This window comes from Manis pentadactyla, chromosome 4 (assembly GCF_030020395.1).
Source record: "Manis pentadactyla isolate mManPen7 chromosome 4, mManPen7.hap1, whole genome shotgun sequence".
Taxonomy (NCBI): Eukaryota; Metazoa; Chordata; class Mammalia; order Pholidota; family Manidae; genus Manis; species Manis pentadactyla.
Window position 1 is genome coordinate 86,935,303 of NC_080022.1, and position 14,826 is coordinate 86,950,128.

Sequence of the window (14,826 nt, forward strand, 5' to 3'; positions counted from 1 at the left end):
GTTCTTGTGTGTCTTTCCGTACCTCCATTAGCATGTTAATGATTTTTATTTTGAACTCCCTTTCAGGAAGAGTCATGGGGTCCATGTCATCTTTCTCAGGAGTTATATTAATTTTACTCTGAACCAGGTTCCTTTGGCGTTTCATATTTGTATATGGCGCCCTCTAGTGTCCAGAAGCTCTACTCTCTGGAGCTGCTCAGTCCCTGAAGCAATGTCGGGGGTCACAGGGGAGTGGTATTTGTGCCTGAGGGGAGGAAAGAGCTGTTTCCTGCTTCCCGGCTGCTATGCCTGTCTACAGTGCCTGAACCAGTGGGCTGAGCACACAGGTATAAGCCTTTATGCTTTGCATTTGTAGTTGCTATAGACAGATCTTCCCTCTGGCTGGTCTAACACGAGGGTAGGGTTTGCCGGTTTGGGAGGCATGTGGGGCTGGCTGGGAGAAAGGCGCAGTAGGCTGCATATCACGGAGGGGGTCCTTGGAGCTATGTAGCCAGCCAGGGAGCTTGAGCACCTGGAAATCATGAAAGCTCCCAACCTGCTGGGCAGAGTGCACCCAGACAATTTTGTCTACCTGTCCTTTCTCCTGAGCAGTAAGCTCTGTGCAATCCTTGCCCCTTAGCAGCCCTCTTGCTAAGTGCTTCCTTGTTAAGAAATCTCTCAGACTGCCCGCCTTTCTTTTGTCCCAGAGCAGCCGGATATGGATCCCTGCTTTCGACAAGTGGCTGGAATCTCAGTCTCTGCAGGAATTCTGCCTGTCATAGCTTTCCAATCCCCTAATCACGAGCATATCATGAAAGCACCAAGAAATGTAGGTTTGTGCTCCCAGAGCAGATCTCCTGAGTTAGGTATTCAGCAGTCCCAGGCTTACACTCCCTCCCTGTTCCGTTTCTCTTCCTCCAGCCAGTGAGCTGGGGTGGGGGAAGGGCTCGGGTCCTGCTGGGCCACAGCTTTGGCACCTTACCCTGTTCCGTGAGGTCTGCTCTTTCCTTCAGGTGTATGCAGTCTGGCGCAGTCCTCTTTCCTGGTGCTCTTTTAGGATTAGTTGTATTAATTATATTTTCATATTATATGCGGTTTTAAGAGGAAGCCTCTGTCTCACCTCTGACGCCTCCATCTTTAATCCTCTACTTTTCTGAGAGTTCTTATAATGAATGAGCATTCAATTCTGTCAAATGCTTTTTCTGCATTGATTAATATGATCATGTGATTTTCTTTAGCCTGTCAATATGGCTGAGTACATCGATTTTCAAAAAAATACTGAATGAGCCTTGCATCCCTAGAAGAAATTGTACTTGATAAATCAGGACTTTGTAGGTGTGATCAAGTTCAGAAAGTGGAGAGATTATTCTGGATTTTTCTGGTGGTCTCAGTGTCATCACAGGGACATAGGGGGAGTCCATTAGAGAAGGTGATAGGATGAAGGAGACAGATTAGATTGATGTGCTTTGAAACTGGAGGAAGGCACCAGACACCAAGGACTACTGGCAGCCCCTGGTGGCTGAAAAAGGCAAGGAAACAGATGGTCCTTTTGGAGCTTCCAGAAAGGACCAGCCCTGCCAGTACCTTGACTTTAACTCAGTGAAACTGATGTTGGACTTCTGACTTCCAGAACTATACAAAATAAATATGTGTTCTTCCATGCCATTACGTGTGTGGTAATTTATTACAACAGCTTCGTGCAGATAGGAAACTAATGTATCTGTAGCTAGTGTACATTTCTGTAGTCGTTTAATACGTACAGGAGCATACACAGATCCTAGTGTGAACATGGGCACTCTGAACTTCTCTTATTCATCATATTGCTACTTTGAAGTATTTGAAGTAGGAGTCCTGTGATCCACATGTTATTTAAGGAAAATTGGGCTGCAGCAAGTGTAAGATGATCAGATGGAGGGTGATTGGAGTCAGAGAGCCCAAAAAGGAGGCCACTGTAATCTGAAGGCAATGGGGACTTACTGAATGGCCTATAGGTTAGGCTGAAGAGTTAGAGATGGGTACCAGGGCCATTTCAGGGAAATAAATCTCAGGCTTAGAAGCCTGACTAATGATATGAGAGATAGAGAGAGTCACACCAATGATGACGCAAAACCATGAATAAGTAACACGTTCATTAGGAAAGGAATAAGAGGGAGAAAAGTTTTCTGACAGGCTTTCATCTCTCAAAAATGACTGAACAAGTTAGAGGGATTCTGTTCTTTTCAGAAGTGAAAAAAATCCAATCAGTGCCTTTTAGGTAATGTTAATTCTAAGTCTTTGACTTTAAGAAAGCTGGTTTGTCACATCCTGTTAGTCCTTGAACACCAAAATAAGTCCAGGTGTTTGATTTCTGTGTCTTGAAGAAATCTTCCTCTTCTGTCACCAACAGTAAGAGAGATGTTTATTAGCATCCTTGTGGGTTGATGAATTTCTGTGTTATAGATCAAGACCTCTCCTTTGTTATGGTCTGAAATTTTATATTTAACTTTTTTCTAGGATATAAATAAAGCTATTTCTGAAACAACTATCAAGTGTTTTTCTTCAAGTTAAAGCTGATTAAGAACAGCAGAAAGCTTTAACAGAAAGCTCAAAGTACCATTCTGAACCAAAATATGTTTTCTATCAAACATCCTCAAAGTTTTTAAAATGATGCACAAACATAGCTCTTTCACTGTTCAGCCAAGTTGAAACTCATCCTTCTCTGAGACAGCCTGTAGAAATATAAAGATGTGAACAGGCTGCTTTTATGATTTGTTTGATTCTATTTATTTAACATTCACTGTGTGGCAGTATGCTGACCTCTGAATCATGATGCATTAAAGCTTTCATTCATTAGAAGGGGACCCTTGAGGGACTTGTACTGGGAACTTCAGCACAGAGATCCTTTACTGTGGGGCTTGATATGATGATGTTTTTATTTTTAAGTAAGAACTTTTATTGAGATATAATTGACAAATGACATTATGTTAGTTGCAGATGTACAACATAATGATTTGATATTTGTATATATTGCACAGTGATTACCACAATAAGTCTAGTTCATTTCTATTACCACACAGTTAAATTTTTTTTTCTTGTGATGAAAACTTCTAAAGATCTATCTACTCTGTTAGCAACTCAAATATACAATGCAGTACTATTAACTAAAGTCACTATGCTGTATGTTACATTCCCAGGACTGGCTTATTTATAACTGAAAGTTTGTAGTTTTTGACTTCCTTTACCCATTTTTCCTACTCCCCACCCCCTACCTGGGGCAGTTTGTTATCTGTATATATGAGTTCTTTTTCTTTTTTTCTTTAGATTCCATATGTATGTGAAATCATTCAGTGTTTGTCTTCCTGTCTGACTTATTTCACTTAGCATAATACCCTTGTCCATATTGTCACAAGGCAAGATTTCCTTCCCTTTTCTATGTCTGAGTAATATCCCTGTGTGTGTGTGTGTGTGTGTGTGTATGTGTGTGTATCACATTTTCTTTATCCATTCATCCATCGATTGACACTTAGGTTGCTAACATGTCTTAGCTATTGTAAATAACGCTGCAGTGTACATGGGGTTGCATATTATCTTCTTGACTTAGTATTTTGTTTTCTTCAGATAAATAACCAGAAGTGGAATTGCTGGATCATACAGTAATTCTGTTTTTTATTTTTTCCATAGTGGCTGCACCAGTCCCCATTCTCACCAACAGTGAACAAGAGTTCCTGTTTCTCTACATCCTTGCCAACACTTACTGTGTCTTTTTTTTGATATTAGCCATTCTGACTGGTGTGAGGTTATGTATTTCATTACAGTTCTGACTTGCATTTCTCTGATGATTAGTAATGCTGAGCATCTTTTCATGTACGTGTTGGCCATCTGTATATCTTCTTTGAAAAAATGTCTATTCAGGTCCTCTGCCCATTTTTAATTGAATTATTTGTTTTTTTTAGTGTTCAGTTGTGTGAGTTCTTTATATATTTTGAATGCTAACTTCTTATTATATATATATCATTTGAAAATACCCTCTCTCCTGTTCAGCAGATTGCCTTTTTCATTTGTTGATAGTTTCCTCTGCTGAGCAGAAGCTTTTTAGTTTGATGTAGTCCCATTTGTTTATTTTTGCTTTGTTTCCCTTGCCTGGGGAGACACAGCCAGAAAACAATTGCTAATGCCAATGTTCAAGAGTTTACTGCTTGTGTTTTCTTTTAGGAGTTTTATGGTTTAACGTCTTATGTTTTAAGTCTTAATCCATTTTGAGTTTATTTTTGTGTGTGGTATAAGAAAGTGGTCCAGTTTTCCAACATTATTTTTTGAAGGTACTGTCCTTTCCCCATTGTATATTCTTGACTCTCTTATTGGCCGTAAGTTAATTGACCATATATGTGTGGGTTTATTTCTGAGCCCTATTCTGTTCTACTGATCTCTGTGTCTGTTTTTATGCTAATATTATACTGTTTTACCTGTAGCTTTGTAGTATAGTTTGAAATCAGGAAGTGTGATGCCTCCAGCTCTGTTCTTTTTTCTTAAGATTGCTCTGGCTATTTTGGGTCTTTTGAGGGTTCCACACAAATTTTTAAGATTGTCTGTACAATTTCTGTGAAAAATGCCATTGAAATCTTGCTGGGGATTGCACTGAATCTGTAGATTGCTTTGCATAGTATTAACATTTAACAATGTTAATTCTTTTAGTCCTTGACCATGGAAACTGTTTTTACTTTTAAATTTCCTCCTGACACAGAGAGAACTCACAGAGGCTAACTATGGACCATGTAGGGATTTGTTTTTGTAAAGGAGAGCTTAAATTTTGAATAAGGTTATCTTTAAGGAAGTAACAATTTTGTCATTAAACTTTTTTTATTCCTAAATCCATAAATCAAAAATTCCCCAATTCTGCTTTATTACCATAGATATTTTCATCAACTTCCAGTCAGCTGGATATTTTTCAACATTCTAATTTAGTTGTAAGCCTTCAGTTGTCTGCAGTGCTTCTCAACTATTAAAGTGCATAAAAATCACTTGGGGATCTTGTTAAATACAGTTTGGTTCAGCAAGTCTAGGGTGAGACCTGAGATTCTGCATTTCTGACAAGCTCCCAGTTAATGCAGTGCTGCTGGTCCACCAAAAGCATATTGTGTAACAAGGGTCTGTGAGTCATTCTTACTCTACAGATAACAGTTTTTGCCACATTCAATTTTGTGCTTATAGCATTTGGTAAGTTTCACAATAGAATTGAGGAACACCAGAAACTACTAGTTCAACCATGAAACTACCAAAAATAAGCTGAAGAAAGCATGTTCAAGAAAATGGAAAGAAATGCTTGAAAATGTCTAACAATAATGGCTTGAGTTTTTCATTATAATCAATTACCACTTTTTCCTTTTATAATTTATTTTCTTAGATATATGCGGTAGGTCAAGGAATATGGGTTAAAATTGTTTTAATAATCTATTTTTAAGATTTAAGGATTTGTATTTCCTAAAATACAGAAACTAAAACCTGAAATACTGTAAACAGAAGAATTTACAATAACAATAGATGATATTGTGGTTTATTTATTAGAATAACAAGTATATCGCCTGGGTTTGAGTTTGCACTGTTGTTTGACAGTCACTTTTTTGCAGTAACACTCAGTATAGAAACTTCTAATTTGTTTTCAATATTTATTGTTGCATCATTGATCCATTTATTGACAGTTGGCATTGAATATATTTTGACTAAGCCCAAAGGAAATCCTAATATGGGCCAAGTATTAAAGATAAGGTATATTTGAGAATGGTGGCATCAGAAATTTATTTTGAAATACCCTTGCCAGTTACTGAAGATAGAAGACTGAGTGGTCTTTGTTTTGTTCCCTGTGTGAAAAAGGTTAGAGATGAAAAAAAAAAAAAGTAAACAATAATCCCTTAGGTTTAGTTGTAAAGTGTATATTTCAGCCTGGTACCAATGATCTAGCTCCTGATTGTGAGGTTCTATGCCTAAACTAGAACTAGCTAGTTGAATCTTTGAAGGAATTCCCTAAATCATTTTTTTTTCTTCTAGTTGCATTTTCTTGTGTGTTTCTGAATCAAGAACCTTCCCCTGCACCATCTTAAGTTCTCTTTCTAGACATCTTTCTATTAAACCTTCCATTTATCTCATGCTTCCACCAAAGTATGAGTAGCACTCCATAAATACCTGTCTCCTTCCCACCTCCTGAATCCTGGGTACAGCTTTCTAGTCTGTCTTCCTTGGATATCAAGTTAGACTATTTAATTAGCCCAGTTCTTTACACTCAGAACTCTTTCTGTTTGCATAATAGCCATAGGGTTGGGAAGTAGGATGTATGCAGGGCAGATTGGCGCTCAAGTCACAGTTAGGTTATGCCTACATCAAGCTAGAAAGTGGGTTGCATTTCTGTAAGGAATAACCAAATGGTGGCTTTGGATGGACACTTGGGTCAGGGTACTGGAAAAATGTGTGTCCAGAAATGGAAGAATGAAGAGGATGTCCAGAATGCCCAGGATGAAGATGAAGAGTTAGGATGTTATAGAGAAAGGATGAAGTTGAACTTGAACTGAGGGAGAAGAGGTCGGCTACAAACCGAAGAAGCTGCACAGTGACTGCCGTTGTGTTCTGAATTCAAAACCGGAAACATCTGTAATGATGTAACTGACTTGACTTTCTTTAGAGGAATTTTAAAAGCAGATTTTAAGAAAGACTCACGGAAGCTCAAAATCAGAGTTAACTATGACTTGACTGTCAAGGAAGCCAAGTTAATGAGTGTTATTCTCTTGTATCTCAGGCCTGGACAGCCCAAACCTGACTAATCCGGAGCCAGGCTTTGACCAAAAACAGTGTTCCCCCCAGTGGGTACCTCACAACAAGGCTCCATTCAAATCAAGACCAATCTCTTCCTGTCATTTCAAGGCATTTGTTTTTTTGGCAGAGGGTCAGTAATGTCATGTCTTCTTAGAAAATGCATCACTTTATTGGAGGCTTTGCTTTGAGCTGGTGTGTTCCCTTCATAGGATTTGATTTATAAATGCTGAATGCTTAAAAATACATGTTTTACTTCTGCTGTTTTAGATGAGACTTTTAAGGAGTAATAGACACCACAATAAAAGCTAACGTGGTTTCCACTGTCAATAAAAAAGGAATTTGCGTGAAGTGCTGCTTTTTCATAAGAAGCACTTGCATACAGCATCGCTAAGCAACACACATATCAGCTTTGACACCTTATTCATCTTTAATATTCAGGTTTAGATCAAGTCTTCTCAGTGATGGGACAGATTGAATCTTTTAAACCGAGCAAGTGAAAGGTGTCACTTTGTAATTTTCATCTCTAGGTTGGCAGCAGCATCAGTTTTCATTTTATAACATTTTGGAATTGGGATTTTAAAAAATTTAACCTCTTAGGTTCTCTAACTTCTTGTCCTCTGTTTCCATTTCGTGTTTTTTTTATTCCTAAAGACCCTCACAGGATCTTCCCTTCAACTTTGAGATCAGATTTAAATTCCTTGACATGCAGGGCCCATCGTGAGCTGGTTCCTGCCTGCTTCTCCTTTCATATCCTCTGCTTCCATCAAATCTAACAGCCCAAGTTTCCCAAATAGGTTGTGTTCTTAATATCACTTTTTCTTCAGCCACCCCAGTTTTTAAAACATACTGTGTTCTTTGATATCACTGTTTCTTCAAGCCCATGTTGTTTCTTCCCTTTGGGAATACCCTTTACTGGCTAAGTCCTGCTTATCTTTTTGATGCTTCTGAATTCTTAAGGAACTTTCTCTTTGATTCTTTCAGACTGATTTAAGGGTTCTTCTCCTAGGATCCTAAGCAAACCTTGGTCATAGGGCTTTAATATTAGATTTCAGTGGGTTAGTTTTCTTATACTAAACTGGGAACTTCTTGAGGCACAGGAATTCTGTCTTTTATTTGTATATCCTTATCCTTTCTGTGTGTTTCATTTATCTGAATGTTCCCCTATCTGTGACAGAGCTGAGTCTTCTCTCCTTGTGAAATCTTAGTTGTTTATAACAGGGAGTTTTGACCAGAGGCTCAAGGCCGTCCTGTATGAATCTAACAGCTGTGTTTTGAATTGCTCATATGGGATCAAGACTATATGTTTGTTCACTACTATCAGAAGGATACAAGATTCAAGCATCAGATAAAGAGTTACACTAAATGTAGTATTAAGTGGGAAAAATCTGGAGGAATGAAAAATGGAAGCAAGAATTTTTGAAGATGCTAAGTATCAGGGAGTCTGTTCCACAGTTTTATGAAATTTCCACAAAGGAAGAAAAGTTAAAGAGTTTTGAATACATCTCTTTACAGCTGGTATAGAAAAATTAAATGTGACTCAGTGATTATGCCGGCCTCATCTGTTTGTATATCCTAATGTCAGAAAATGCTCCTCAGTGGTTTGCTTCCAAAAAGTACCTCCTGCCATGAAAGGAGGCAGATACTGCCACGCTCCCTAATGAATTAATGTGTGTACATTTCTGGAATTTTTTATTTTATACATATATTTAAAAATTCAGCAAGGCTTTGCTTTAAAATTTAATCTGTTTAGAAACATGCTGGAAGTTTCTTAAAATAATTTGAATTAGTTTCAATTTAGAACCAAGTTGGAAATAATTGGTTAGTCTTATACGGGGATAACATATTTTATATCTGGAGCCTCTATAGTGGTTGTCTAGAAATTTGGATTTAAAGGCATTTCTTTTTCCCTTTCATTTGATTTGGAAAATACTGATAAATGAGCAAAAAGTAAAAGAAAAAAACCATCTTAAACAGTAGGATATTATGTTTAAAGAAAGAAATCCCCTCAACCATCCACTTGTACCTTCATGCTATTAACATTTTGGCAGTTATACTAATTTCTAAAGGTGCTTTACAAATACTGTTATAAAACAATGTGGTGAGGTGCCCTCCAGTATCTTTTATGATACCAACTTTAAAGGTTCCTTTCCATACTGTCTCTAGTATTGTTCTGCTTTTATTTACTTATTACTTGTTTTTTATAAAAGCAAACAATGCATATTGTTTTTAAGCCACACAGTGTAGACGTACAGTAGAAAGTGAGTTTCCTTTCATTCTTGGGGGTGACTAGTTAATATTTTGGTATATATATATATATATATGTTCTCCTAGAAACAATCTTTTTGTTAAATTATAACATTTTTCCTTTTTTATTTCTTTTTCTTTTTTACAAAAATGGTGTCCCACTTTCTGCACTCTGTCACTCGTTTTCATTCACTAATGCTTTATTTCATGGCACTTCTCACTGTCGTCACCTGTAGGTTCATCCCAGGCTTTTTATAGGCTATATAACATTTAACAGAATGGATCTACTGTAATTTAATAAACTGGTTGCCCAGGAGGGTGTTTCCAATATTTTGCTATTATAAATAATGCTGTAAGAAGCATTTTTATACTTTGTACACAAGTTGTGTCTATGTAAGATGTGGATTTGCTTGGTTAGAAGCATTGCACATGTACAATTTTGCTGTAATTTAAAGGTTCATCTTTTTTCAACAGTATTTACCCATAAGCAATAAAGCTTTTATTTGAGAGTAAACTTTGTTTAAAAAGAAAGATGGTTTCCTTTCCTGAGGGCCCAAAAAGACAATAGAAACCAAACAGGATTTTTATTGTTTTTCTTCTTGTGTTTTAACTTGAATTTTGTATGATATGTAGAACTTTTGAGAGAAAGTATCACTCAGTCTTTCTGTTGCCTTTAAAAATAAATCTATGTTCCTTTTGATTACATCTCCTTGATAAGGCTGTTACATTATTTCATTGGATATGGTGTTCCTTATAATGAACAGTAATATTTTTAGTTTAATTCTGTTCTGTACAGTGTGGCATAGAATAGAGCACAAACTATTTTTTTAAATTTAACCTTAAAAGAAATGAATGAAGGTGACAATGTCAATAAAAATAAAAGCCACAGATTGTCATTTTGTTTACATGTTTCAAGTTCCTTTCTTATAACCTTGAAAACAATTGTAATTGTGCCTTATTGAATAAGAGAAAACTTATAGATGAGCTTTAAGCGTATTTTCTTTTTCTCGCAGGATGATCTAATTGAGGCCATAAGCCTTGCTATTAAATTACATGAGTGGGTTTCTAAAGTTATCTGTTCAGGGCCTGTCATGGTGCCACACACAATTAGATGCTTTGTACTTTTAAGGTAATATCTGTAACTGAAGTTCCTTCACCTACATGTTTGAGTCCAATTCATTTCAGCTGTTTTAAAGACATATCAAATTATGATTTGAGAAATATCTTACAGATTTCAAATTCATATTTAAAAGGCAGGCTCACAGTCTTTATTGCTGTAGATTTGTTCTAAGCATCCGAGCACCTTAATATTCAACCCATGTGTGGCTATATAGACATATATTGGAAGATGGGTATTTGTTTTTAGTATAGAACCTTCATGTTACTAATTTTGACTTTCAGAAAGTGACCTTTTCCTTATTCTAAGAATCCAGAATCTTTCTAGTCTGATTTGAAATGTTTATCTTCTAATCTTGAATCTGTAAGACACCATATTCCCAGGAGATAACAGTAGTTGTTTTACAGATTATATTTGTTTTCTCCCTTTTTTACAGAAAACAGGCATCCTTGTGGGTCCAAGGAGACATTTTCCGATCCAAGCTAAAAAACAAACCATCCAGTGAAGGAAGTATCAACAAAATTCTTTCTAGCTTGGATGATATGTCTATTGGTGGAAAATTATCTAAAATACAAAATTTGGAAAGATTTGGAAAGGTGAGTTTTCCCCTGGAAGATTTTCATGTCTCCTTAAGAATAACATTCTGCATTTCTTTGTTTCTTAGTTGAACACATATGAAATAGCAGTATCTCTTCTCTGCGATGCTGCAGATTCCCAATTTATAGGTATAGAGTGATTCACCTACAAAGCAAGAATCAGAGCAAAGGAAGCAATTATCCTTAAAAAGAAACAAGCTGTAATTTAAGGAATACAGTTATAAAAGAGGCTTCCCTTGTTTGGAAAATATTTACAAAAAGGAAATAGAAAAGAAAACTTTCTATTTGAAATTGGAAATAGGTATCAAGAAGAAATATTTTAACGTGGCAATTAAAGAAATAGTATATACCACAAGTGGTACTTTGAAAGCTTCAAATGCATAGTGATTCTAATGTAAGTCTAGGGTCAAAAACATAATTAGGGGCAACTTTTTTTGGTTTTTAGATTAAGGCCCTATTATCAACAAACCATTTTAAACAGTTGACATACATTGTCTAATTTAATCTTTGTAACTACCTGGTGAGTTAGTCAATTTTATCTCTATTTTATAGTAAAGAAATTAAATATCAGAGAAGTTCTAACCTCAGTGTTTCTAATCCATGTCTAGCTGAATCCAAATCTGTGTTTTTTCTACGACACTCTGCCACTTCTGAATAAAAATGGATGTGACTTATGAAGAGGAAAATCATGGACAGTTTTGGAGCTAAAAGCAACCTTTAAATCATTTGTTGTATATCCCGCCTTGTGCAGATCAGAAACCAGGGTCCTACAAGATTCGTTATTTGCCTAAGATCACAGAGTTGTTCAGTAGTAGGAGCACCTTGAGTCTGACATGTAGTTGAGTTCATTACCACAGTATACCTAAAGGGAAGCTAAACAACTAATTTATGTTTTTATGTCCCTAAAGGAGAAAAAAAAAAGTGTTTAAATAGCAAGTGTAGATTTACATTCTGTTAGGCAGTGACCCATTAGACCCTGACAAAGGCTCTGAAGGAAATATTGTAGTTCAGGCTTAGCCCTCCGGGAACCCAAATGGAAAGAGTGTGTCACAGCTCTAAGTTAGTAGCTGGCATTCCTAACAGGTTGCTTTCACCAAGAAAGATAAGCAGAGAACTTGGAGGTAGGGAGGGTAGGTTTTCTGCAAGGACAAAGAATGGGACTGCTCAGAGAACTGAATTTACAGCCCTATGGTGTATCTTCTCCAGGACAGCCACTGATGAAGTGGCCAGTTTACTTGCAGGAGTTATCTGACGGGACGAAATGTAAATCTTAGCCAAGGTCATGTTGATGTTCAGAGCATTTGTTGACTTTATCTTGTCTCTGTGTTACAGTCTGGCCCATTCAAAGTAAACAGAAAGGATCCAAGCTGACATTTTAGTGTGATAATATAGCTCAGCAAGCACACTTCTCTTGTTCTGGTCAGCATTTCTTTCCCAGGTTGAATTCAAGTAAATAAGGCTTTGAGTTATGACCTCTGAAAAGATACCCATACAATTATCCATCTATCTGACAAACATACTCAGCTTGTAGGAATGTCATGCTTTCTATATCATAATCTGCATTAAATGTACATCTGGCAATTAGAATGTTTCATTCTCATACTTACTGGGATCCCAATTTGTTGAACTTGAGAATAATGAATATTTATGCCTAGAAGGGTGAAGAATGCAATATTAATTGAAATTTAAAATGTCAGTTTTAAATATAAGCATATATTCAGATGTTGGGCTGTTTACCTTCTCCTCTCTATTCCCTGCACCCCCCAAATTAATGACTGTAGCTCTGGCTATTTAGAAGTGCCATTTTTTTGAAATTAGAGGACAGAAATGAAAGAATTCCGAAATACCAGAGAGTGATGGTGTGGTTATGATTTTAGACAGAGACACATATATGGGTTTTGTACCACTTATTCTGGGTGTTGCCTTGTGCAAAACCTTTTTCTTGCCCTGCTTATCTGGTGCTGGCTCCAGAACATGACATGAATTTGGGACGTTAGTTTATGCAGAATTCAATGAATAGAATTAGTGATATCTTTATCGTTCTTGTAAATTCCAAGTGAGAAAAAAAGTTGAGAGTGTTGTAAGGATTTTAATGTGTTTCATAGAAGTCCATGGAAACTCTGGATTCATTTAGTTTGTACATAAGGAAAATACAGAAAGGCAGTTTTCTGCTAGAAATTGCCTTTTCTAAAAAAGCAAAGTCAGATTGAAAGCAGAGATACTAAAGTATCTTTTGATTTCACAGGAATTTCCTGTGATTGGTTATTAGGAAGCTCTGTAATTACCTGATTTGGGGAGTTTGAATATGTAGTTTCTCAGTGCTTAGGAGGTACATGAAAGGAAAGCAACCCAAAGTATCAGCCAGAATGATTCAGGCCATAGTAATGTGGCTTTGATGAATTTTCTTCTCCCATTTAGAGTTACATGAAATCTTAAAAACAGGCTTTATCTTGATTGAACCTGGTCTTCAGGCTGTCCTAGGCACTGTGAGATATCCACAGCCCATCCTGGGGTCAGCCTTAGGCTCCCTGCTGCAGGTTCCTGCTTTGCACTATACTTTTCCTCCTGGTCCTTACCTCTCCTTCCCCCTCTATGAAGATGGAGGCTGCTATCCGCCCTCTTCGTGAGTCTCTTCCTAGCCCATGGGACCTTTGTAAATATTGCTGAAATTAATGAGGAGGGCATACAGTTTCATAGAAAACAAACAAGAATAATGACATGAAGTTGGTAATAATCCAAGCTGTCCAAGGGCAGCATATGCTCAAGTAGAAAATAGTATCAGCAATAAATGTTCATTTTGTTGTCCAGAGGCCTGAGGGCCCATTAAGTATTGAGGTTATAAAGAATAGCGTTAAGAAGATGGAACTGAAAGCACTTAATTAAGATGCAGATATGAAAGGAGTTAAATAAGGAGCTTCAAGTGTAACAACCGCATCCTAAATTGCACCTACTATGTGCCAGGCACTGTTCTAAGCACTTCACATGGATGAGCTCTTTTAATCCTTACAACAGCTGAATGAAATAGGTGCTATTACTAGGCCCATTTTACAGATGGCATAACTGAGGAAGAGAATGTTAGTAACCAATCACAGTTAATAACCATTTGCCCAAGATCATAGTGTGCACAGTGGAGCTGTCATGTGAACCAGGTGCTCTGGCTCCTGAGCCGGCACTCAGCCGTGCCACCCTGTGGCTTCTCACTGAGCCCTGCTGCTTCTGCAGGAGGTCCTCAGTGCCGCTTTAGTACACTGTGTACAGTGACTTTGAACACTTTGTCAGCCAGCCTGTCCTACCAAATTTCTCCTGGAATTGTGTTGCTTCTACCTTTTCTTTTCCTACCCTAGGACAATAGTCCAATATTAGCACACCGATCAGTAGATGGTCTTGACGTAGAGTTATTACTTAGATGCAGGTGTTGCTAATGTTCAGCTGAGTTCAGGTAAACTGACAATCAGGTAAATAAGAATGTAGTGTTTTAATTACATCACTGAGAAATTTATAAAATCCTCTGCTCTTTGAACATCAAAGGGTCATGAGCAGGGTGTTCCTAGAAAAAAAATCTCTGCAGTAAAAATGAAATCTGTAATGCCTTCATCTAAATATCTTCAAAGCACCTTCTTTCCATCTTAGGACCACTAAGGCATTCGAGCTCCAATCTGAATGCCATTGGGATCCACCAGTGGCTACTGGATAGGCAGTGCCGGTGCACAGGCTCAGGGTTTGGGGAGCTCACTCGGGCTGTGGTGTGGAAGAGTGCTGAGCCTGTGTGCAGTCGGGAGGTGGTGATGGGGGACTGGTCCGGGCCTCAGAGGTCTGAACCAGTGGCAGCAAGCAGGGCAGGAAGATGCATTTGGGGCTCTGATGAATCCAATCTTTTTATTGTTCTGAAGCATCTAATTATGAAGTGACAACTTTGTCTTAACTTTTGCATCTCATAGGTTCAACATCTGAGAGCTGAAAAGAGCTTTACAGATGACCCAGCCACCTCTCCTAGCCAAATCATTTAAATCTAAAAATGCCATTTTCATCTTTTTCTTCCAAACTTCTATTTTCTTCTATTTTTACTCGTTCCTATTTCAAACTTTACTTTTTGTCATTTTTCTATTATAA

At 37.4% G+C, this 14,826-nt stretch overlaps 1 protein-coding gene across 5 annotated transcripts in view; it reads left to right on the plus strand.

Moving 5' to 3' along the window:
* CDC14A (cell division cycle 14A) overlaps positions 1-14,826 on the plus strand; it is a 181,655-nt gene that overhangs the window by 143,375 nt on the left and 23,454 nt on the right. For all 5 annotated transcript variants that reach the window (XM_057500470.1, XM_036883870.2, XM_036883871.2 and 2 more), the window contains one exon: positions 10,557-10,716. In XM_057500470.1, coding sequence (XP_057356453.1) covers positions 10,557-10,716 — 160 coding nt within the window. The remainder of the gene's footprint in view (positions 1-10,556; positions 10,717-14,826) is intronic.